This window comes from Elephantulus edwardii, unplaced genomic scaffold, assembly GCF_000299155.1.
Source record: "Elephantulus edwardii isolate Elephantulus edwardi_28Jun2011 unplaced genomic scaffold, EleEdw1.0 scaffold00363, whole genome shotgun sequence".
Lineage (NCBI taxonomy): Eukaryota > Metazoa > Chordata > Mammalia > Macroscelidea > Macroscelididae > Elephantulus > Elephantulus edwardii.
In genome coordinates, this window is record NW_006400113.1 from 332,032 (window position 1) to 359,604 (window position 27,573).

General features: G+C 37.6%; 1 protein-coding gene across 2 annotated transcripts in view; it reads right to left on the minus strand.

Moving 5' to 3' along the window:
• The window catches only part of RNGTT (RNA guanylyltransferase and 5'-phosphatase), a 433,116-nt gene that overhangs the window by 264,985 nt on the left and 140,558 nt on the right, over positions 1–27,573 (minus strand). For both annotated transcript variants that reach the window (XM_006902058.1, XM_006902059.1), the window contains exons 9-11: positions 23,997–24,132; positions 2,901–2,972; positions 837–1,001 (exon numbers count right to left, since the gene is read on the minus strand). In XM_006902058.1, the coding sequence (XP_006902120.1) occupies positions 837–1,001; positions 2,901–2,972; positions 23,997–24,132 (373 nt within the window). The remainder of the gene's footprint in view (positions 1–836; positions 1,002–2,900; positions 2,973–23,996; positions 24,133–27,573) is intronic.

The window sequence follows — 27,573 nt, forward strand, 5'->3', positions numbered from 1 at the left end:
TGTTAATAGATCTTCCACCAATCCTGATGCCACAATTCTCCTCATAGAGCCCAGCCTCTCGGATAATCTGCTCTGCATACATGTTGAAAAGGTCTGGAGACAGGATGCATCCCTGGCGTACACCCTTCCCAATTTTGAACCATGCAGTGTTACCCTGCTCTGTTCTGACTACTAAAGTATAATATTTTCAAGTGCTATGCGATTAATTTTAAAATGAGCAATGATATGGAACCTCAAAATTGTACTTTTGCTGGGGAAGAAATAGTTCAAGACATTGAGTATGATTATCTAATTTTAAATATCAAAACAATAAAAAGAAATCTTTTAAAGTGCATGCTATGTATAACATGTACCTGTAAATGACTCTTTTTAATAAAAAAGAATATATATATCAAATACTGATTTCCTTCAGAAAGGTCATTTTCACATTCCATAATCAACTGGCTGAGTGGTAAGGAGTTGACATCCCAAAACTACAGGAGTTGACATCCCAAAACTATACAGTTCAAATCCACCAACTACTCCACAGGAGAAAGATAGGCAATTTCCCCCACCCCTGGGCAATTAACTGCCTCTGAAAACCTGCTAAAGAATCTGGTATGAGTCAGTTCTGACTTGATGGTACATAGGCTTTTTAAAAATCGTAATATACTCCAAAGGCCATGCATCAAAAACTACCTGAGAACTAAGGAAGCAGTTAAAAGTTTCCAACATTTAAAACTCCTATTAAATCAAGTATAATTAAGACAACTGGGCAGTAAGATATTCAAATGTATGATAAGCAATGCTATGGTATACTGTAAGCACTAATTAGAAAGCAAAATTATGAACTTCACCTTTCTTGAAGTATAGATGTCAAAAAAGGGCTTATTTCTGACACTAAACGGTTCTTGTGTTTTGTCAATGAGACCAGTCTTCATTTTTTCATGACGAGGACTTATTATTTCTCTTTCTATACACTGAAGACGAGTATTAAAATCACAATCTCCAACTGGCTGTGCCTGAATTAAACAAAACAATAATGAATCTGTAATTATCTCTTTAAATGGAGCAAAAATGTTAAGATCTGACAAATCTGGGGGGTCAGTACATGACTATTTTTTATATTCACTGATTAAAGCAGGAGCTGGATATCAAAAGGCACAGGAGACAGCACCCTTCCTTTCACAAGGAAACAAAGCCACCCTAGCCCTTTATTTTTCTTTATGAATCAATGAACATTAACGTAAGATCTGTAATAAGATTGTATCAATTCTGAGAAGCAATATTTTTTGAGGAACATGGTACTCACAATCAGAATAAATACAGAATTCTTTTTTCTCTCAAGATTTTTAAGTTAGAAGTTCTATGTTCCAAATACAGAAATTCCATCTAAAAAGTTAGATTATGTACATTAAAGTCTTCGGGGGTTGGGAGTGAAGTCTTTACGTAGCCTCTAAATGAAGTAAATCCTGGATATTTGCTAAGCATTTTAGCAATATATTTACTAGTATATTATTGAAAGAACTTCTATAAACAGCCATCTTATTCTGCTTAAATAATTTAGACAGTCATGCTACAACTAAACATGAATAGGCAAACAAATTCATAAAGTAATAGGAAAAGGGTACTAAATATAAATTCTACTTTTTGATACCTACTTACAAAATAGTTTTGAATTTTTATTTTATGTTTCTTTTTAATATTTCTATTTCTACTATCAATTAGACATTCAACACTTTACAATCAATTTATCTTTCTTTTAAATGACAGGCTAACATAATTGGGGGAGTGTTTATTTAAATCTAATACAGAATAAATAAAATAAAAAGTTTTACAAAATGCTGGGCTGCAGGGTTTCTTTTTATAATCAAAGTTACGCTATTTTATTTATTTAACTAAATGTGTAAAATTTAAAATCAAAGAAAAATATATTGGGCAATAAAAAGAAAAGAAAAGGTGACTTTTAAAATATTTCTAATGACAACCTCATGTTTTAAGAGTTGAACTATTCTCCACAGTGTTTTCAAACTGCTGAATTTTTATCAGAAGTAAATTATCAGGTGTTTGTTTCTCTCTCTCGCTCTCTATCACACATACACACACACAAAAACAAAACCACACACATATGGATGAACTCAAACTTGTGGCCTTTTGGTTACAAGTCAAGTACATTAAAGGTTTGCAACAATCAGCAATATGAGTTAGAACTGATTCTATGAGAACTTGATTTTTCACTAGTTTAACATGAAGCTATCAGCTGAGTAAATGGAGAAAGTCACAATTGTTCTTTCCAACTTTACTTTCTCTAGCACAGCAATAAACCCTTTGTATCTGTTAAAAATATCTCTTTATTTTAGGGAGCTCTGGTGGCCTAGTGGCAAGAAGCTGCACTGCAATCCCAGAGGTACATGGTTCAAATCCACCAGATGCTCTGCTGGAGGAGAGGCAATCTCCTTCTTCGTATACCAGTCAGAACCAATTTGAAGGTACACACACATGCAAAAAAACAATAAAGTATTGTTTTTTTAAAAAAAGGAGCTCTTATAATAAAATCTATTTTACAAACAATCTTGTAAATAACATTTGTAAATAACATTAACTCTACAACATTCCAGAAAACATACAGATATTTTTACTTCCACTTTACATAAGATGAAATCATAGATATTAAGTTTTTGGGGAAACAGCTCATACAAGCTTATGATAAGGCAAAACAATAAAATACATACTACTAGAAATTTTAAAATTAGAGAATGATTTATGAAACAGATTTAAGAATAAATCTAGGTTCTCCATCGCTGCTTTTTAGGTTTATCAATACAGTAATCATAGGTTTCTATATTTTCAATTCCAGCTATATTAATTTTGTAAGAATAATTTAAACTAAAGGAATGTAATAATTTACAAAAGGTACTTACATTGAATTTAATTATGTCGTATATCAAGTATCTAGGAACAGCCTGCCCATTTACTTTGTCAATAATCATTTCCTTTAAAGAGAAAAGGAGAAAAGAAGGTAAGTTTGTTCATGCATTAAGAGTAATTTCTTTAATCTTTAATTATATACAACATATATGGGGGGAATTTATAAATGATAAATATACAATTTAAGGAAATTTCACAAAGTAAAGCCATCAGGATCTGGATCAAATCAAAAGAATGCCAGCAGTCAAAAGTCTCTATCTGCAAATAGGAATACTCTTTGACCCAACCCAGTAATTCCACTACTGGGAATATACCCTAAAGAGACCATAACCAACATCCAAGCAGATATATGCACATCCATGTTTATCACAGCTTTGTTCACAATAGCAAGGAGTTGGAAACAACCTAAGTGCCCATCAACAAAAAAATGGATACAGAAGCTGTGGTATATTCACACAATGGAATACTACACTGCATGGAAAAACAAGGAACTCGTGCAATATTATCAAAATGGGTGACCCTGAAAGACATTATGTTGCGTGAAATATCTCGGTCACAAAAGGACAAATACTGCATGATGCCACTGTTTTACAATGAGGCTGACATCAGGGTGGGGGCAAGTCTGAGAAAAACTGGATAAATTATGTATACTGCATTTAAGCCTATGACGGAGAGAACAGTTTAAAAGTAATATATTTTAGGACACTATGAGTATCATAAGAGTTCGGAATGAGGATTGCAGAGTGGAGTATACTCGGGGTGAGGGTGGGAGGATGCGGGGGGATTGTATACCAATGAAGGAGGTTTTTTTTTGCTTTTACAGAAGAGCAAACGGGGGAGGGGGAGCGGGGAGAAAAGTGCAACAATGAATGAATGGAAATCCACACTCTGTAAATGTTCACTAAAATTAATAATAATAAATTTAAAAAGTCTTTATCCTGAATTCCATTCTATACCAAAATTAAAACATGTTCTCACTTCATTGTTTTATATGCATTATGATACATTTTATGCTTGAATTATTACAATTAGAGCAGAGTCTATACATTTTAAATTTTAAAACTGATAGCTATCCTTTTTCTAATATTTTAATCATTTTATTAAATTTTGCCATATGGTAGTTCCTTTCATCACAAAATCTACAGATACAAAATGTTCACTATATTACAGAATTCACTGCTATGTGATTCACATAGTCTCTATTTGAGCAGGAAAGATATAAAGAACAACAAAGGATGGAAGCTAAAATATATTATATAATATGTACATAAATATACATTATATATGTATACACACACACACACACACATATATATGCCGTATTTTATAACCTTTTTGACTTAAAAACAAATGGTTCTTCACTATGGTTTGTTTTATTGCCTTCCCCTTAACTAATCTTAGTATGTGTGTCTTCTCCTCTCTTATTTCCAGTAACCATCCAAGAAAATTTCCTTCAGTGACTAAACTTTTCTCTAGCTTTTAACAATAATGAGCACATTTTTCCCCCCTTTGGAGACTGAGTTATTTCATTCAGCATAATGTCCTCGAGACTCATTGACACTATGTAGTGCTTCACAAATTCCTCATCATTCTTCAGTGCTTGAAAATAAGTTTTGATATAAAAAATCAATTTCTTCATAAGAAACATTTAAAAATATAATTTTATGACAAGAAATTCACACAAAACCACCAAAGAGACCAAACAACAAATGAATTAAGGGCAATATATTTTGTTGTTTTAAGGAACTATTATCACTTAATTCCTTTCCTGAATATGTGTTTACCTTATAGGCATTTAAGGTTATCTCTAAACCAATTCAAACGACATATATTAAATCACTTCCTTTACCTTAAACTGGTTTATAACATATGATTATTTTTATTTAGACACTATTAAGTATTTTGCAAGCTATCAAAGTGGTACAAATAATTTCAATTAATCATTCTTTTCAACAATGCATTGTTAAAAGTTGATTTCCAGGTTCAGACATAGACTTCACAGAATGTGTTTCCCAAATCATTAAGTAAATGAGCAAATATATTATTTTTAAATCCATATTGGAGGCTGCAGTCCTTGACCCTCTGCAGCAAGTGCATCAAGTCCTCCTCAGTTTCAGCAAGCGGGGTTGTGTCATCTGCATCACACAGACTGTTGATAAATCTTCCACCAATCCTGACCCCACATTTCTCCTCACAGAGCCCAGCCTCCCGGATAATCTGTTTTGCATACAGGTTGAAAAGGTAAGGAGATAGGACACATCCCTAGTGTATGCTCTTCCCAATTTTGAACCATGCAATGTTCCTTGCTCTGTTCTGACGACTGCCTCCTGGTCCAAGTATAGGTTTCGCATAAGCACACGATCAGATCCGGTGTTCTGGGATTCCCATTCTTCTCAGAGTCAGCCACAGTTTGTTATGGTCCACACAGTCAATCACTTTTGCATAGTCAATGAAACACAGATAGACATTCCTCTGGTATTCCCTGCTTTCAGCCAAGATCCATCTAACATCAGCTACAATATCCCTAGTACCACAACCCCTTCTAAACCCAGGCTGGGCTTCTGGCAGTTCTCTGCTGATGTGCTATTCCAGTCATTTTTGGATAATCTTCAGTAGAATCTTGCTTGCATGTGAAATCAATGAGATTGTTATATAGTTTCCACACTCTGTTGGGTCACCCTTCTTTGGGATGGGAACAAATATAGATAGATCTCTTCCAGTCAGCTGGCCAAGTGGTTGTTCTACAGATTTCTTGGCACAACTTGGTGAGCACGTCCATGGCAGCATCTGTTAGCTAAAATATGTCAACTGTATACCATCTATTCCTGGGGCCTTGTTTTTTGCTATTTCTTTCAAAGCAGCTTGAACGTCTTCTTTCATCACCATAGGCTCTTGCTCATATGTTGTTTCATGAAATTCTTCTGTGTCTGCCAATTCCTTTTGATGCAGTGACTCAGTATATTCTTTCCATCTTCTTTTAATACTTCCTGGATCATTTAATATTCTACCGAAAGCATCCTTGATTACAGCAACTCGAGGTTTGAATTTGTTCTTCAGTTCCTTGAGCTTAAGAAATGCTGCACAAGTTACATGACTTAAACTTAAACGTAGCCTCCAATATGGATTGAGGCTCAATGTCAAGAAGACAAAGATTCTCACCACTAGGCCAATTGGCAGCATCAGGATGGATGGTGAAGAGATTGAGATTGTTCACAGCTTTAGTTTGCTTTTCTCCACAGTCAACACTCTTGGCACCAGTAGCCAGAAAATTAAAATATAAGTAGTCTCTGATTTACATAGTATTCCCATAATAAGGGCTCTCCTAAGAACCCTCTGATTGGGATTATTTTTGTTTTACATTTTATAACTAGTAAAATGTATTACAGACATTGTTAAAGCACTTAATTCCTGAATTTATCATTCTCAGATGTTTGTCAGCATTCAATGTTCTAACTTGTTAGGTGGCTTGGAGGCATTGTTACCCTGTGTGTAATACAACAAAACTCTACTCAATTCTATACCATCCTCACAATAAAGATACTGAATATAAGAGGCAATCATAGTCAGGAAAGTGGGTTATTCAACTTTAATCAGAAATTACTTATGAGGGCATTACAAGAATGAAACACCATTGTAAGCCAGGACCTACTCATATTCAAAATGTATGAAGATCAAAGACATAAGTAATCAGCAAAATTAATTTTTCAGCTATGACAATTATTGAGTCTGAGCTGAAAAATACAGTAATTGGTATTAAAAGTACTTTACAGATCATAGAAAAGATTAGTGTACTCAAATGTACGCATAGCAACAGAAACTACTTAATAAAACAAACAAGGTGAATAAAGTTTTGTAGGTGTTTTACTTATAGGGAAAAGTATTAGTAAATGAGTTCTTCAAAGGGAAAAGGACATAAAAAAACTGTACATTATTTTCTAATTTTGGTGAAAACTATACAGATATAAGACACCCAAAAAATACTAAGCACAAGAAACAAAGAAAACGCCATCTTCCTCAAGAATATGGTAGAAATTATTCAATCTTTTTTTTTAATATTGAATGCTGCTGCTGAGACATCCTGATAAGTGAATCATCTATTATAGCATCCTTCTCCCAAATTAATCATTTTTTTAAGTTTCATTTTCCTGTTCTTTACCATTTCTATATGCCATTTCTTTTAACAGGGAGCACTGGAGGCCTAATGTGTAAAGAATTGCTCTGCCATCCCAAGTACAAGCAATGTGAACCATCAGCTGCTATGCAAGAGAAAGGTGGGCAATCTCCTTCTATGAAATTTATCACCTCAGAAAACCGACAGAAGGGTCAGCTATGAGTCAGTTCCAACTCAATGACTCATAACAACAACATCCCTTTTAATTATATTTTCCAGGAAATCACCCTTCTGCCTACTCATCAACATTTACTAAAGCCAATACATTTAAGTCTTAACTTTAAATGCAAGAGCAAACATATAGTTCTCATTTTAGCTACTAAGTTCCTTTATTTCTGGGACTTATTCAAGCAGGAGACTCCAATGAAAAATGGCATCATGAATGCACCAAAAAATAAATTTTGATAAATTGTTCAGAGCTTAGTATAGGTGAGACTATACTAAATGTGGATAAAAGTATAAAAATAAAACTTTCATTTGTTGTTGTTAGTGTTTTTGTGTACCACTGAGTCGGAATTGACCCATAGCTGACCCTCTGGTGGATTTTCAGAAGCAGTTAATCACACAGGAGATTTTCCATCCTTCTTCCACGAAGCAGCTGGTGGCTTCAAACCATGTACCTTCGGGATAGCAGTGCAGCTTCCTGCCACTAAGCCACCAGTGCTCTCTAAAATTTTATTTTAATAATATACGTACCTACAGACACAGGCACAGCCTAGTAGTAAAGACTATCACATTAAGTATTTTGTTTCTATCTACTGTGTTGCAATCACTAGGAATTCTCACTCTGTCTTGATTGCATGTTTGATCAGTTTCAAAGTCAAAGAACTCAAAGTCTCACACTCACTGCTATCAAGTCACTTCTGACTCTCAGTAACCTTTCATCTGATTTTGAGGGTAAGGAGATTTCCATAATTCTCCATCAGAGCTACTGGTGGATTTGAACGGTCAGAACAGGGATGCATTTGGGTTGAGGGTGCAGCTGTGCCATCACACACAGTATGCTCAAATTGCAGAAATTAATAAAAATAACCAATTTCTTCAATATTTTTGTTGAAAAGCTGTCAAACAGGAATCAAATCATATCTGACCGTCCAGAGGGTTTCCAGAACCTGTACGGGGGGAAAAGCCCATATTTCCCCCACAAAACAGCTGGTGAGTCTGAGTGCTTACCTCTGCTTTTGCAGCACAGCGGCATACCACAAAGACTACCATTAGGAGATGATAAATTAGAGTAAGAATTCTATTAATTGGTCTTCCTTATTGCTACATGGGTATTATCCCATCGAAGACAGCACTTTATACCAGGACAGATTCTGAAATACTCTTTTTGACAACAAAGATCATGTACTTCCATTTGTCCTTCTTGGTATAAGAGACTATATGCCTTTTAGATTCAAACTTTCAATACAGTCCATTCCAGTAAGGAATTGTGCTACCAAACCAAAGGCACATAGTTTCAATCTACCTACTTTATGGGGAAAAGATGGGTAATCTCCTCTTAAGGAATTTACTGCCTCTGAAAACTCACTGGAAGGTCAGCTGTGAGTAGATGGTACACAACAACAATGTTGTTTAGGATACACGTCTTTAAGCATTCTATTTCTTTTGACAATTTCGAAATTTTTTTTTATTCATATTTCATACATTTCATTTTCTAGTAACTAATGGATTTCTGCAGCCACTTCTTCTCATTCTAAGTCAAAGGGAGATTGCAAAAGCTTTATTCGAATCATATCATTAAAGTCAACTTTATTGAGATGGTGAAGATAGCACAATATAGCACATGGTTCAGATTTATTGTTCATAGTATTGGCTTGAGTCACAGTTATCTTGATATTATGTAACAACAAAAATTATTTTGAGAAAGGGGCTTTTCCTAGTTGTATTATGAGGGGCACATCTTCGAACACTATACCAATGAACCAGGGCGACAGTTGTTATGTGCCATTGAGTGGCCTACCACTCATAGTGACCCTATGTACAACAGCTCTGAACCCTGCCCTGTCCCGATCCAGTCTCACTGACTCCAACACAGCCCCGTTACCCCAGTTAACTGTATGAATCCGCCTCATCCAGGATCTTCCTCTCCTGCGCTGCCCCTCAACCATTCCTAGCAAGATGTCCTTCTCCAAGGTCAGATCCTTTTTCCTAGTCTGTTTCAGTTTAGAAGCTCCACTGAAATCTGTTGACCATGAATGACCCTTATGGTATTAGATACATTGGCAGGATAGTTTTCAGTACCACAGGCATACACAAGTTACCATAGTAGGATAAACTGACATATAACTGGTGGTCATAATCCAAAAGGTGATTATAGTATTCTGGAATAAGATAGTGGTCATAAATGTAAAATTAATGAGAATAATGAACAGGTATCATAAGAAAATTAATAAAATATAATTATAGGGAAAAAAAAAGAAATAAAAAATATATTTGCAGGAGTTGGCAGTCGCTTCCATATTTAACATATTTTCTCAATTTCTTGTAAAATTGTTGTCCTTTAAAAAATAATATAATGCAAAGTTCTGTCACATACTACAGCTAGAACACTGTTGGCAAGAGACAAAACAATAAACCTTTCTATTCTACATAAGAATAATGACGGTTTCTTATATAATAGCTACCATCATATAACATTATTTGAAAGTAGACCGCAAAAGTTAAAGATTCAATGTAATCTCTAGCCTAGGAAATGAATGTTTTTAAAATGTGTGTGTGTGTGTGTGTGTGTGTCTTAAGTACGATTTATCTAGGGAGCTCTGATGGCCTAGAGGTAAAAAGCTGTACTACAATTCCAAAGGCACATGGTTCAAATCCACCAGTTGCTCTCCAGGAGAAGTATGGGAATCTCCTGCCAAGCAATTTATTGCATTTGAAAACCCCCAGGAGGTTCTGCCTCATAACAAAAGCACCAATTCTATATCCATATATAAACACACACACATACACGTGTGTATATATATTACACACACACACACACACACACGTATATGGATGTATTTAAAATGCCAATACAAGAGAAAATGGAGTTCACAAAAACATATATCTCCAAAAAGAAAGCAACAAGTTGTAATATTAATTTGTTGTAATAACAACAAATTGAAAGAACAGCAAACATACACTCAAATAACAGACTTAAAGCAAACACTTCTCCAATCACTTTATGTCAGCATAGCCTTGATAACAAAATTCAACAAAGACTTAATTACAAATAAGTATCTGTTATGAGCACAGACTACAGATAACATAAAAACAAGGGTAAATCTAAAAAATACTATGCATACACCAAAAACAGTATGGCATTTTCCAGAGTGAGAATTGCTTCATATATTGTTTTAAGTAGTAGCTATATTTTGTTGTTGTTATGTTCCATCTAGTCGCTTGCGACTCATAGCGACCCTATACAACAACCCTAAACTCTGCTTTGTCCTGCGCCAATCTCACTGTCTCCAACACACCCATCCCAATTAGCCCCAGTCAACGAATCAATCAACCTCCTATAGGGCCTTCCCCTTCTGCGCCTGGCTTCCTCACTCCCAAGAACGACATCCTTCTCCAAGGAACGGTCTCTCCTTACAACATGACCAAAGTATGTAAGACAAAGCCTCAGAACCATTGCCTCCAAGGAGCAGCCCGGTTTAACCCTCTCCAGAATAACTGTTTTCTCAGGAGTTCATGGTAACCTCAACACTCTCTCCAACACCAAAGCTCAAAGGCATCCATTTTCCTTCTATCATCCCTAGTCATTGTCCAACTCTCTGATGCATAACAAGTGACTGCAAAGACCATGTCCTGTATCAGATGCACCTTAGTCTCCACAGACATACCATTGCTCTCCAGTACCTTGGAGAGGTCCCTAACAGCAGACTTTCCCATGGCAATACGTCTTTTAATTTCCTGGATGCAGGTGCCAAAACTGTTGATTGTGGAGCCAAGCAGACTAAAGCTGTGAACAATCTCAATCTCTTCACCATCCATCCTGATGCAGCCAATCAGTCCAGTGGTGAGAATCTGTCTTCTTGATATTGAACCCCAATCCATATTGAAGGCTACAGTCCTTGACCCTCTGCTGGGGCCTCTCAGATGATCTGATCTGCATACAGGCTGAAAAGGTATGAAGACAGGACAAATCCCTGGCGTACGTCCTTCCCAATTTTTAACCAGGCAGTGTTTCCTTGCTCTGTTCTGACGAATGCCTCTTGGCCCAAGTATAGGTTTCGCATTAGCACGATGAAGTGTTCTGGGATTCCCATTCTTCTCAGAATCAGCCACAGTTTGTTATGGTCCACACAGTCAATCACTTTTGCATAGTCAATGAAACACAGATAGACATTCCTCTGGTATTCCCTGCTTTCAGCCAAGATCCATCTAACATCAGCTACAATATCCCTAGTACCACAACCCCTTCTAAACCCAGCTTGGACTTCTGGCAGGTTTCTAATGATGTGCTATTCCAGTCATTTTTGGATAATCTTCAGCAGAATCTTGCTTGCATGAGAAATCAATGAGATTGTTCTACAGTTTCCACACTCTGTTGGGTCACCCTTCTTTGGGATGGGAACAAATATAGATAGATCTCTTCCAGTCAGCTGGCCAAGTGGTTGTTCTACAGATTTCTTGGCACAACTTAGTGAGCACGTCCAAGGCAACATCTGTTAGCTGAAAGAAGTCAACTGTATACCATCTATTCCTGGGGCCTTATTTTTTTGCTATTTCCTTCAAAGCAGCCTGAACTTCTTCCTTCATCACTATCATAAGCTCTTGCTCACATGTTGTTTCATGAAATTCTTCTGTGTCTGCCAATTCTTTTTGATACAGTGATTCAGTATATTCTTTCCATCTTCTTTTAATACTTCCTGGATCATTTAATATTCTGCTGGAAGCATCCCTGATTATAGCAACTCGAGGTTTGACTTTGTTCTTTTCTCTTTTGATTTACCGACTCCAGCTCTTTGCACATTTCACTGTGATATTTTACTTTGTCATCCCACGCTGCCTTCTGAACTCTTCTGTTCAGCTCTTTAGCATCTTGAATTCTTCCTTCTGCTTTGGCTTCTCTGCACTCCAGTGCAATATTTAGAGTTTTTCTGACATCCATTTTGATCTTTTCTTCCTCCTCTTTCTTTATAATGATGTTTGCATTCTTCTTGAATGATACACTCGATATCCTCCCACAACTCATCTGGTCTTCACTCATTTGTGTTCAAGGCCTCAAACCTGTTCCTGAAATGATTCTGAAATTCAGGTGAGATAGACTCAAAGTTATATTTTGGTTCCCGTGGATTCGGTTTAATTTTCCTCAAGTTTAGCTTGAACTTGCATATAAATAGTCGGTGGTCTTTAACACAATCAGCTCCTGGCCTAGTTCTCACAGCTGATATTGATTGAGCTTCTCCAACGGTTCTTTCTGCAGATGTAATCAATCTGATTCCTGTGCAGACCATCAGGTGAGATCCATGTGTATATGGGAGATAGATGTTGAAGGGAGTAAGTAGAAGTGGATGGGTATCTTGATGGATGGTGGAGCAAAGAAATAAGGGCCAAGACACTTGTGCCAAGGGCAGGGACAACACTGAAACTAATGGTTTATTCCACAATAAGGGATATATTTTCACTCTTTCTGTAAAATGCTTATCTGTTGGATACTTCTCTAAATCTGAACATCCAGATTAAGACACACTAGGAAGAAGGATTGGCCATCCACTTCCTAAACAGCAGGCCTCTGAAAACCCTATGTACAACAGAACACACTTAAAATGACAGAAAGTGCAACTGATTATGGAAATACAATGGAAGAGGAACAGCTATAAGGAGACACTAGTGATTAGAACACGGAATGTGAGAACCATGAATGTAGGATAATTAGATATTGTTAAGGAAGAAATGGAACGCATAAATATTGACATACTAGGCATTGGTGAGGTGAGATGGACCAGCGTGGGGCATTCTGAGTCAGATGATCATATGATATATTACTCCAGAGATGAAAAGGTGAGGAAAAATGGGGTGGCCTTCATAATTAGAAAAGCCAGGTTCATGAGAAACTCTTCTTGCCAGAAGGCAGGAGCGTGGTGGTGGGAGTGCAGGAAGCATGGCAAGCTTTTGGAGTGGACTGTTTTTCCGGGAATGTGTTTGACGTGCAGGTTTGCTATGTCCCTGGAGTGAGGCTAGCCATCCTGGGCCTAGGTTTTGAACCAGGAGGCAGCCTTAAGCCTAAGGCAGCCAGGAAGGAGGCGGCCATGTTGTTCCTGGTTTGGCTGGCACCTTCCCAGGCTCGTGAGACGCTCTCCTTGCCAGAAGGCAGGAGCGTGGTGGTGGGAGTGCAGGAAGAGTGGCAAGCTTTTGGAGTGGACTGCTTTTCCGGGAATGTGTTTGACGTGCAGGTTTGCTATGTCCCTGGAGTGAAGCTAGCCAGCCTGGGCCTAGGTTTTGAACCAGGAGGCGGCCTTAAGCCCAAGACAGCTGGGAAGGAGGTGGTCATGTTGTTCCTGGTTTGGCTGGCGCCTTCCCAGGCTCGTCAGAAGCTCTCCTTGCCAGAAGGCAGGAGCATGGTGGTGGGAGTGCAGGAAGCGTGGCAAGCTTTTGGTGTGGACTGCTTTTCCTGGAATGTGTTTGACGTGCAGGTTTTTATGTCCCTGGAGTGAGGCTAGCCAGCCTGGGCCTAGGTTTTGAACCAGGAGGCGGCCTTAAGCCCAAGACACCTGGGAAGGCAGTCATAACAATGATGACGACCAAGAGAGAGCTATGTTGGCCTAGTGGAAAGGAAGCTGTGCTACCATGCCGAAGGTGGGTGATTCTCATCTATGGACCTCGGCCAGGTTCAAATTGTGTTCCTGTCAAACATTCTTCTAGGTGGTATAGCACTGGTCTGTGCGTTGCTGTACAGACGTAACTCGTGGTTGCTGTGAAGCTGAAGCCTGTGACAGTGATGTGCCAATCGTGGTAATGGGCACCCATGGTGGACAGTGTTGGCTGGAGCTTCCCTACTAAATCAAGCCTGGAAGCAGGAGCAGCATCCACTTCCAAAGTACGAACAGTGTTCAGGCTGTTCGTTCATAGGGTCGCTATGAGTCATCTACGACTCGACGGCATTAAACAACAACAAAAACAAAACTTTACAGAAGCACGTTGACACAACTTTTTCCCATGGAGCAGCCAGGTATGTTTGAACCATAAGTATTTCAGTTATGCGCCACGTGCTGACCCACTGCACCTCCAGAACTCCTACTCATCCACTACCATAAAATCAGTTCCAACAAAGCCCTCCATTTGAGGCTGTAAGTCACAATGGAAGGACATTGCCTTGAAGCTACTGACGAATCTGAACTGTCAGAAACCTGAAGTCTTTTGGTTAGCAGTGCAAATAACTATAGACCATGCTGCCACAGTTCCTTCTTTCTTGTTGTTATGTGCTGAATTACCTGCAACTCAGTGTGACCCTTGTCGAGCTCTGAACCATGCCCTGTCCTGAGCTAATCTCACTGTCCTCGAAACACCTATCTCCATTACTCCAGTTACCATATCAGTCCATATTATCCTCTCTTGTGCTGTCCCTCCATCCTTCCTAGCATGATGTCATTCTCCAGGGACTGCTCCTTCTGGCCACATGCTCAAAGTATATAAGACAGAGCTTCAAAGTCCTTGCCTCCAAGAAGCAGGTTAGTTTCACTATCTCCAGAACAGACCTCTTGGTGGTCTGTGGTATGGTCAATACTCTTCTCCAGAACAACCAAAAAGCATCAATTATTCTTCTGTCACCCTTAGTCACTGTTCAGCTCTATAGTGCATAACAAATCATTTTAAAAAACATGCTTGAATGAAGTGTACCTTAGTCTCTAGATTGATATCTATGCTCTTCAGCACTCTGGAGAAGTCCCTGACAGCAAATTTTCCTAATGCGTTCACCTTTAGATTTCCTGACCTCTAGTACCAAAAGTGTTGATTGTGGAACCAAGCAAGCTATAGATGTTAACAACTTAAAACTCTTCTCCATCGATCATGATGCTGCCAATTGGCCCAGCGTTGAGAAAAATTGTTTTCTTGGTGTTGAGCTTCAATTCTTATTGGAGACTCAATCCCTGACCTTCTTCAGCAAACACCTCTGGTCCTCCTCAGTTTTATCAAGCAAGGTTGAGTCACTCACCACGTAAATTTAATTAAATTGTTGAAAAAGGATGGTTAAAGAAGCGAAAACTCTCAACCAGGTGGTTTGGCACAGTGACTTCTGTAAAAAGGCTTGAGGGTGTCTGAGATTGTGAGGATGGCATAGAATAGGACAGTGTTCATAGGACCACTATGAATCGTGCTCGACTTGACGGCATCTAACAACAACAACTTTTCATTTGATAGATGCTACGAAGGATACTGATACAGACAGAAGGTACATCAAGTCGTTGACAACTTCAATCTCTTCTAGAAGTTTTTACCAACTTTTACAATCGGAGATGGATCGCAAATGCAATCAAGATGCACTAATAATGGGTAAACTGGAATGCAAAAGTTGGGAACAGAGAAGATGATTCAGTAATTGGAAAACATGGACTCAGTGACAGAAATGAAGGTGGAGAGAGAATGACTGAATTTTGCACAATGACTTATTCATAGCAAACACGTTTTTAAGAGACAAAAACACAGGTTATATTCACCTGATGGTATGCATAGGAATCGGATTGATTACCTATGCAGAAAGAACCGCTGGAGAAGCTCAAAATCAGCTGTGAGAACTAGGTCAGGAGCTGACTGTGGAAAAGACCACCAACTACTCATATGCAAGTTCAAGCTGAAGCTGAGGAAAATTAAACCAAATCCACAGGAACCAAAATATAACTTTGAGTCTATCCCACCTGAATTTCAGAAACATCTCAGGAACAGGTCTGAGGCCGTGAACACTAATGAACAAAAACCACAGGAGTAGTAGGAGGATATCAAGGGTAAACGGAGGATATCAAGAGTGCAAACGGTCATTGCAAAGACAGAAAAGGAAGAGAAGACCAAAATGGATGTCAGAAGAGACTCTGAAAATTGCACTGGACCACAGAGAAGCCAAAGCAGAAGGAAGAATTCAAGATACTAAAGAGTTGAATAGAATATTTTAAAAGGCAACACAGGATGACAAAGCAAAATATTACAATGAAATGTGCAAGGAGATGGAGTCAGAAAATCAAAACAGCAAAACTTGCTCAGCATTTCTTAAGCTCAAGGAACTGAAGAACAAATTCAAACCTCGAGTTGCTATAATCAAGGATGCTTTCGGCAGAATATTAAATGATCCAGAAAGCATTAAAAGAAGATGGAAAGAATATACTGAGTCACTATCAAAAGGAATTGGCAGACACAGAAGAATTTCATGAAACAACATGTGAGCAAGAGCCTATGGTGCTGAAGGAAGAAGTTCAGGCTGCTTTGAAGAAAATGACAAAAAAAGAAGGCCCCAGGAATAGATGGTATACCGATTGACATATTTCAGTTAACAGATGCTGCCCTGGACGTGCTCATCAAGTTGTGCCAAGAAATCTGGAGAACAAAAACTTGGCCAACTGACTGGAAGAGATCTATATTTGTTCCCATCCCAAAGAAAGGTGACCCAACAGAGTGTGGAAACTATATAACAATATCATTGATTTCACATGCAAGCAAGATTCTACTGAAGATTATCCAAAAACGACTGGAACAGCATTATCAGCAGAGAACTGCCAGAAGCCCAGGCTGGGTTTAAAAGCGGTCGTATACTAGGGATATTGTAGCTGATGTTAGGAGAATCTTAGCTGAAAGTAGGGAATATCAGAGGAATGTATATCTGTGTTTCATTGACTATGCAGAAGCAATTGACTGTGTGGATCATAACAAACTGACTCTGAGAAGAATGGGAATCCCAGAACATCTGATCGTCCTAATGCAAAACCTATACTTGGACCAGGAGGCAGTCGTCAGAACAGAGCAAGAAAACACTGCATGGTTCAAAATTGGGAAGGGGTTACTCCAGGGATGCATCCTATCTCCACACCTTTTCAACCTGTATGCAGAACAGCCTCCGGGAGGCTGGGCTCTAGTGAGGAGAAATGTGGGGTCAAGATTGGTGGAAAATCTATCAACAATCTGCGTTATGCAGATGACACCACCCTGCTTGCTGAAACTGAGGAGGATCTGAAACACATGCTGCCGAGGGTCAAGGACTGCAGCCTCCAATATGGATTGAGGCTCAATATCAAAAAGACAAAGATTCTCATCCCTGGCAGCATCAGGGTGGATGGTGAAGAGATTGTTCAAAGCTTTAGTTTGCTTGGCTCCACAGTCAACACTCTTGGCATCAATAGCCAGGAAATTAAAAGGTGTATTGCCATGGGAAAGCCTGCTATTAGGGACCTCTCCAAAGTACTGAAGAGCAATGGTGTCTCTCTGGAGACTAAGGTGCATCTGATAGAGACCATGGTCTTTGCAATCACTCATTATGCATCAGAGAGTTGGACAATGACCAAGGAGGATAGAAGGAGAATTGATGCCTTTCAGCTGTGGTGCTGGAGAAGAGTACTGAGAATACCATGGACTGCTAGGAAAACAAACAGATTCATCCTGGGAAGGGTAAACCGGGGTGGCTCCTTGGAGGCAAGGATTTTGAGACTCCATCTAACACACTTTGGACATGTGAGGAGAGACCGGTACGTGGAGAACGACATCATGCTTGGGAGGGTGGAGGGACAGCACAGGAGGGGAAGGCCCTCTAAGAGGTGGACTGATTCAGTGACTAAGGTAATCGAATGGGAGTGTCAGAAACAGTGAGATTGGCACAGGACAGAGCAGAGTTTAGGGCTGTTGTACATGGGGTCGCTATGAGTCGCAAGCGACTCGACGGCACATAAAAACAACAACATGTTAATGACAGTGATGTTAGTTGGCTATGACTCTTCTCTAACCTGATGCTACATTCTTCTTCATAGAATCTAGCTTTCCTGAATGATTTGCTCAGTGTAAGGACTGAATAGAAATGGAGAAAGGATACAACAGTGACACATGCTTTTTTCTGACTTGAAACCATTTAGTGTTCCCTTTTTCTATTTGGACCACTGCTTCTTTGTCTACGTGTAAGTTTCCCATGAGCAAAATTAAGTATTATTTGGGTTTCCTATTCTGCTCAATGTTAGCCATAATTTGTTATGATCCACAAAATTAAATGTCTTTGTATAATTAATAAAACACAAGTAAACATTTTTCTGGCACTCTTTAAGACAAGATCCATTTGATACCAGTAATGATATCCCTAAGGGCCCAGCCTTGTTTGAATCTGACAGATCTTTCAATGTACTTGTTCTCTTTTGTTTTTATATTTTTTAGCAAGATTTTACTTGCATACTATATAAATGATATTGTTTGGTAAGGATCACTCTTTATGTGGAAGGAACAAATATGGACTTCTTTCAGTCATTTGGCTTGGCAGAGGTCTTCCATATTTGTTAGCAGAGAGTGATAATTATGTCCAGAGTTACACCTTTTTCCTCAAACACTTCAACTGATATTCCATCAATTCCTCAGGGTTTCATTTTTTACAAATGGTTCAGTGTACCCTGGAGTTCGTCCTTCAGTACTATCGGTTCTTAATCATATGCTACTTCCTAAAATGATTCATGCAGATTAATTATTTTTTTTAGTACAGTGACTATATGCATTCCATTTTTATGCATTCTGCAACATTTAAGATATTGCCCATAGCACCCTTCTATGTTGTGATTTGAGGCTTGAATTTGTTTTCCAATACATTCCACTTGAGAACTGCTTAGTGTTTTTACTTCTTGCACATTTCATGACAAAACTTTTGTCTTCTCAAACTACCCTTTGAAATCATCTTTTCAGCTCTCTTACCTCAGCATTTCTTCCTCTTGCTTTGGCTTCTTTCATTCCAATGCAAGTTCCAGAGTGTGTTCAGATACCGACTTTCATCTTTGTAATTCAATAATTTGCTTCCTTCATAGAAGACATTCTTGGTGTCACTCCACAACTCCTCACTGGTGTTCAATGAATCAAATATATTCTTAAGATGTTCCTAAATTGGATTACAGCTAAAATGCAATGAAGGTCATTTTTGATTCTCATGGACTCATTTTCATTTCCTTCAACTTCAATTTGAACTTGCGTATGAATAGTTAATCATCTGTCCTATAATCTACCCTTTGCCTGGTTCTGACTTCTGTTATTGGGTGTCTCCAAATCTCTTTTCACAGTTGTAGTGAACCTGATTTTCAGTCGAATAGAGAAATCATTTACTATTCAAAATTATATTATGTCAAAATTATATCCAGCCTCATTTTTGTCACCAAGACCATATCAGATTTGTTTGTTTCCAATTCTTGCCTTCCAATCACCATTATTAATGCATTGGAGCACATGTATTTCAGATTATAAAAGTTGGTAGACATCCTCAGTTTCTTCATTTTTGGCTTTTGTAGTTGGTGTGTATATTTGAGTAACAGTTTTATTACCAGAACTTCCTTGTATACATAGGAATAGTAACATATTGCTCAAAGCATTCTACTTCAGGATAGATACTGAAGTGCTCTTTTTTTGGACAATGAATGTCAAACCATTCCTTCTTAAGTAACCATTTCCAGCACAGTAGATAATTTGATTGTCTGATTCAAAATATTAGTATATCTCGGCTCATTAATGTTTAGGATATCAATCTTTATGTATTCTATTTGATTCTTTACAATTTCCAATTTTCCCTGATTCACATTCAATCCTAGGAAAACTGGAATCTGTAAAGATTATAAGATTAGAAATTCTATGTAAGAGCTACTTCTACCCTGGATACAGAGAATCAAAAGAGAATTAGCAATAATGGGTTTCGTAGAATTCAAATATAAAGGGAAAAATAACTTAATTTTAAAATGGACAAAGAATGTTGAACATTTCTCCAAGGAAGAATCAAATCCACCAGATATTCCATGAGGGAAAAATGAACAATCTCCTCCTATGCAATTTACTGCCTCTGAAAAACCTCTGGAGCTTCAGCTATGAGTTGATTCTGACTTGGCAGTACACTACAAGGACAACAGCACATGAAAAGACGCTCAACATCATTATCTTTTGTTATTCTTATGGTTAGGTACCATACAGGTGAGGATGACTCATAGTGATGCTATAAACAACAGATCTTAATTGTGTCCTATCCTGTAACATCTTCACACGTGACACACATCTTACATACATAAGCCCTTTGCTGCAGACACTGTCAGTCTATATCGTTTCACAGATCCTCCATCTTTCCAAACATGAAGTTCCTTTCCAAGAAATAATCTCTCCTAGCAACATGTTCAAAAAATGATTGATTATCTTTGTCTCCAAGAAGCAATCTGGCTGCACTTTTTCCAAAACATATATGTTTGCTCTTTTGGTAGTTCCTAGTATACTCAGTACTCTTCTCCAACACCACAACTCAAAGGCATCAATTCTTCTCCAACACCACAACTCAAAGACATCAATTCTTCTTCAGTCATTATGGCATGCCTGTCCAAGCATCTACCTCAAGGGGCACTAAATAAATCTACTCTGATAAACAAATGACCAATAATAAATGGTTACTGTTTTTAAAAGAAAAGAAAAAGAAGGAATTTATCCTTTTTCCTAACTAAATTAAAACTCTTATTCCAGAAGAAACATCAGAAAAAAGTAAATAAATCTATATATCTCTATCTATATATATATTTCAAATTATGTAAACAAAATCATTACCTCAACAAAGATCTCATAAATCAGTAACAGAAGGATGAAAACTCAAGAGAAAAATACAGAACTGATCTGAACAAGCAACTCAGAATAAATATAAAAAATGGAGAAAAGTTAAGCATCATTAAAAAATTTACATAAAAGTAAAAACAGTAAGCATTTATTTTACTATGATGCTATTAGGAGCTCTTTACACACCACCTGCCTCCGTCACTAGAGAATGAGAAAACTGAGTAAGCTGTCAAAGTTCCCTCAGATAATAATTTAGTGGAGCCAGGGAAGCACTAAGGTAATCTGATGCCAGAGTCAAATCATATTCTTAAAACAGAAGAATGTGCACTCAAGTATGTAGCAGAAAACACACTGCAAATAGAGACTCTCCATGTCTCTCAATGTCTAGTAGAAGACTGGTTCTAAAATTCTGCCTGATAAAAAGTACTTGGTCATTTGTTAACGAAAGCCAAACTACAGAGAAATTCTAATACATTTTATCTAAGGTATGCTATTAAGATGTATTACACCTTTAACAGGCATCCTCTTCAATTTTCACAATCAAGGTAATTTACAAACACCAAATTAATGAGATGAGAGTGTGTACATAAACATCCCATCACTTAGATATATGCGTGACAAAAAAAGTTCAAAACATAATGCTAAGTAAAAAACCAAAGTGAAAAAATATATCTACCATTTGTTTTTTAATCTAAAACTATATGCACGTTTTTAAAAAGTAAATAAAAACAGAGTAAGCATAACTATTTGACACTGAGTGTCAAATTTTTGACCACATTTTAAATCAAGGCTACAGTACCATTTTGACCACTTTAAATCAAGGCTAAAGTACCAAAACTGACCTTGCCAGGCTCCTGACAGGACTGGAAAAGATCAGAAGTCCTCTAAAATTCCTAATATACTTTATGATTATATTCTGAGCTGTTATTATGAATATGAATATAATGCAACCCTCAGTTCTACTGGAACAGACAAGACTGAACAACCTGACAGAGAAAAATCTAGACTGAATTTCATCAAATGTTAACAGAAATCACTCAAATGATAGGGGATTTTACCTGCTTCTTTGTAGTGTATTTTTATTTACCAAGCTTCTATTTACAATGACTATATTACAACTTGAGGGGGAAGTATTTAAAAAGGAGACAAACTTTTTTTATCTAGTAATTTAATCAAGCAGATTGTGGAAATTATTGAATAACATCATTGATATCACATGCAAGCAAGATTCTGCTTAAGATGAACCAAAAATGAATGGAAAAGCACATCAGCAGAGAACTGCCAGAAGTCCAGACTGGGTTTCGAAGGGGTCATGGTACTAGAGATATTATAGCTAATGTCAGATGGACCTTGGCTGAAAGCAGGGAGTACCAGAGGAATGTCTATCTGTGTTTCCTTGACTATGCAAAGGTGTTTAACTGTGTGGATCACAACAAACTGTGGCTGACTCTGAGAAGAATGGGAATTCCAGAACACTTGATCCTGTTACTGCGAAACCTATACTTGGACCAGGAGGCAGTCGTCAGAACAGAGCAAGAAAACACTGCATGGTTCAAAACTGGAAAGGGTATACGCCAGGGATGTGTGTCCTATCTCCATACCTTTTCAACATATATGCAGAACAGATCATCCGGGAGGCTGGGCTCTATGAGGAGAAGTGTGGCATCAGGATTGGTGGAAGATTCATCAACAGTCTGCGTTAGGCAGATGACACAACCCGGCTTGCTGAAACTGAAGAGGACATGAGGCTCTTCACTGCAGCCTTCAATATGGATAGAAGCCCAATATCAAGACGACAAAGATTCTCACCACTTGGGCCAATTGGCAGCATCAGGATGGATAGTGAAGATATTGGGATTGTTAACACCCTCAGTTTGCTTGGCTGGCTCCACAGTCAACGCTCTGGGCACCAGGAAATTAAGACATATCATCACCATGGGAAAGTCTGCTGTTAGGGACCTCTCTAGAGTACTGAAGAATAATGGTGTCACTCTGGAGACTAAGATGTGCCTGATGGAGGCCATAGTCTTTGCCATTACTTGCTATGCATCAGAGAGCTGGACAATGACTAAGGATGATAGAAGGAGAACTGATGCCTTTGAGCTATAGTTCTGGGAGAAGAGCACTAACTATACCATGGACTACTAAGAAAACAAATAGGTTCAACCTGGAGAGGGTGAAACTAGGCTGCTCCTTGAAGGCAAGGATTCTGAAACTTCATCTGACATACTTTGGAAATGTTGCAAGGAGGGATCAGTCTTTGGAGAAAGACGTCATGCTTGGGAGGGTAGAGGGACAGGGCAGGAGAGAAAGACCCTCAATGAGGTGGATTGATTCAGTGACTGGAATAATGGGGGTGGGTGTGTGGGAGACAGTGAGGCTGGCATAGGACAGAGCAGGGTTTAGGGCTGTTGTATGAGTCACAGGCAACTTGACGGCACATAACAACAAACAACGATATGTGTTTTTATGGAATAAAAAAAATCCTTAACAGCTTAAAAAAACTCAAATTTAAGAATACTGCTTTCAAAGGCACAATTCTCTTGAAACAAGGACTATCAGTGTGCAAAACTAAAGAAACAAGGGGAAATCTGGCATGCACTAGAATTAAAATTCAACTATCAAGTAATATACTCCAGTAAAATTAGTTCATTCCATAAGAATTATTTTTTCCTAATCATAAAGAAAACAAAAGCCATTAATACTTAATTTACTCTCTTATGTGGGTACCATGATCAAGACTGCATTAATTTCACTCCTTTTCTGTTGGATAAAGAACTCTTACTCAAGCAAACATCTCAAAATACACACACAGATTAAAAGACTAAGCTGTCAGATCCTCCTTAATACAATATTAGTTAAACTTAAGCAAAGGAGAAGTTTAGCATGCTAGTAAAACTAGATTCATCTCTACATTCTCTAACTAAAAAAATTAAATAAATAAATAATAACTATATATAGTTTGTTGTTGTTGTTGCTGTTGTTACTGAGTCGGAATCAACTCATAACTGATCCTTCAGTGGGTTTTCAGAGAGATTTCATTTCCTCCTTCAAACAGCTGATAGATTTAAACTGTATACCTTTGGGTTGACAGCTAAACTTCTAACCATTAAGCCACAAGAAGAATTCCATGTATTTAGCTGTAGGAAAGTAAAAATTGCATTAATGTTAAAAAGACAAGACCTACCCCATCCAAGAGAGTATTTGATAAATGTATACGAAGATCTTTACGAAAGGGAAATTCCATATTTGAAACATGAAACACTGAATTATCTCTGTCAATCATAAAAACTTCATTTGTGCCATCAATCAGCATCATATAACTGTAAGAGAAATGTGAAAAGCACATAATTAAACAATACAATATCAAAAAGTCTTAAGAAGTTACTTCTTAGTACTCCAACAGTTTTATAAAAAAATGTGCATAGTCCTTCGATCATCTCAGTTCAATGAGAATTATTTTAAAAATTGTTTCCTACCCAAAATCGAGTTTAGGTAAATCTAAGTTCTTACTGAGACAATATGGTTCAAGAGCAAATTAGCAACAGGTCTTCAAATGAGTTTCTAATTGTCATCAGAAATTAAACATCAAAGTTTATAAAACACACATAGACATACAATTGCACTTTATTTGCTCAACATCTATGTGAATTAGGTATTACTCACTCCTCTTCACCATTGAAAAAACCCAGAACTCAATTCAACCAATCCTCTTTCCATTACAACACTAGCGGAAGAGCTAAAAGCTTTATAAAGTTGCAAAAAACTTCTCTTTCAAAAACAAATAAAAACCCCTCTCTTTGAATCTATATGATATTACTAAATATCAAAATTCCAGGCAAAATTTTCCTCATCCATAGTAAGAAATTGACATAGACATTTTTATTAATCTTTATTAAACTCAGTCATTAAAGGGGAAAGTTTATATAATTTGTACTCTGTCATTCCTCAAAAGGTTGTATTACCACAACTGATTATCATTCAAGTGGCCTAGTCCATAGGCAGTGGGCCTGCTAAGCCAAAAGTGGTGCCTCTCTTACAGTTAGAATCTCCCAGTCATTTCACAGGGGAAAAAAATGGGTATTTTCATCCTATACTATTAACAAACTTTGAAAATCCAATGGGGTTTTGAGTTGGTTTCAACTCAAAAGCTATGAATTTGACTCTTCATTCTGAATCAGCAGATCTCATACCACATATAAAAATAAATTATTCCTACTAGGTTCAAGTTAAGGTGACCAAAACGAAAAGATGATGCTACCAAATGAATAATGTCAAGAGAAAATGGAGATCATATATATCTAGGTAGTAAAGTTTTCAAAGAATAAGCAAAAAGATGACAGCAGTGAGCTGTCATTGGTGGGGTTGTTTTCTGTTTTGTGGTTGGTTTGTTTATTTGGGTTTTTGGTTTGTTTTTTTTTAAAGCAAGACTATTTAAGGAGACAAACCATACTAAGTTGTTTCTGTTAAGATGTAAATAAAAGAGCAGTGGAATAATCATCTGCACGCACCCTGATAATGAGAGACAATGTAGACCACCTTCTTCTCCAATATCCTGCACAAGAACAATATAAGCTGTGTCAGAAAAGGCAACAACTGAGAGATGAAGATAACTAAAACTAAAACCAGGACACCAAAACAGTCAATGAAAAGATGAGAGCTACTATAGTGTGTGAAAGCTAATATAGTAAACAGACGAATGTGCTCATCATTATATAAATATTTAGAGTAGCATTCACAAACTTATTGCCCTTGAGTTGGAATGAACGCACAGTTGACCCTCAGAAGCATCAGTGTGTTTTCAGGATGCTGTAAAGCTCATAAGATGGTACTGCCCATCTTTCTCTGAGGGAGAACGTAATGAATTAAAAAAGCCAGAAGTGCCGCCTTTTAGTTAACAATGCAACTCCCTACAGACCACACCACCAGGATCCACTCAAAGAGTAAGGATGGCGTATTCAGAGAAGTCATGGAGAAATGGGAGGCAAGTCAAGATTAAGGTAGGTGATTTAAAGTAAAATAAGGAAGCAATGATGGTAGAAACAGCTCAGCACTCCACAGGTAATCTTATCTAGCAACTTCTGCCATCAAGATTGGCAGAAAATCCTATGGGGCAGTTGGCAGTTTAAATCTGTTATGGGCTCTTAAACTAACTCGACAGCACCTAACAACAACAAAGGTAAACAAAGAATGCAACACAACGGGGGAAATAGCAGTAAGGAAAACCAAAGGGGCTTCTGTCTTGGGGCAAAATGGAGATGTATGTCAGTAATAATTAAGCATAATGGGCCCATGATGAGATTATGGAAAGTGCACGCAGGCCTTTGTGACATGTTAAAACAACTGCGGCCCTAATCATGATGAGAAATGAGAAAGCCATTGCTAGTAAAGCAAAATCTAACTACAGTAACTGCATTTACAAAGACTTCTGGACCAACTGTCAGGCCAACTAGATTCAGCCCCCAGGAGTATCCTACCTGTACTCTTGAGAATGAGCAATTCCTAGTGGATCAGAGAATTCAGGATTCCTAGAAGTAGACAGGCTGGCCCTGCATTTTGTTTTCCCAAGAATCTCAATCATATGAGGAAAAGTCTTTAGCAAATATGGTACTGAAAATATATTCTACTATTTTCTCAAAGACCTCTAGGTAGTATTTTGCAAAGCATGGTATTCATTAAAAAATATTTTCCTGGCATAATATGTCCTTTTCTTAGAAGGTCATATTTAAAGTATGAAAAGAAATGCTAAAAAGTTTGTTCATCATATTTATGCACTATTTCCTAATGTTAATTCTCATAGTTATTAATATTTGGTTTAACTTGTTTTATAGTTACAATTTGGGAGAAAATGAACTGTATGCTAATAAGTTTCCGAATTCAGAAAAAACAGGTTCTTTCTTTTGAACACTATGATGGTAGAAACTATATTTCTCTTTTTCATTAGCCACTCTGCCCTCTATTTACAGTTTAAATAGAATGACAATTAGATCCCAGGGCACTAGCACATTTTTTTTCCTGTCATAATTATTTATTCAACATATATGTACTGTGCTACCAAGTCAACTAAGGGACAGAAAGACTTAGAGTCCCTCTAATTCACTATAAAGGACTGCTCCCAGGAAATGTTTGCATAGGTAGAGATAGAAAAGAAATTACTGAGCCAGCAGTTGGTATTCGAGGATTCTTCTGCATATGTATTTTTTAAATTTTTAAATAAAAGTTTGTAGGCTATGATTTTTACCTGAACTTTAGTCATTCTACTTGGATTTCACCTGATGGTATGCATAGGAATCAGATCGATTACATGTGTGGAAAGAACCGCTGTAGAAGCTCAATATCAGCTGTGAAAACTAGGCCAGGAGCTGATTGTGGAACACACCACCAACTACTCATATGCAAATTAAAGCTGAAGCTGAGGAAAATTAAAACAAATCCAAGGCAACCAAAATATGACTTTGAGTCTATCCCACCAGAATTTCAGAACCATCTCAGGAACAGGTTTGAGGCTTTGAACACTAATGAGCGAAGGCCATATGAGTTGTGGCAGGATATCAAGGGTATCATCCAGGAAGAGTGCAAACGGTCATTGCAAAGACAGAAAGGAAGAAAAGATCAAAATGGATGTCAGAAGCTATTCTGAAAATTGCACTGGAACGCAGAGAAGCCAAAGCACAAGGAAGAATTCAAGATACTAAAGAGTTGAATAGAAGATTTTAAAAGGCAGCACGGGATGACAAAGCAAAATATTACAATGAAATGTGCAA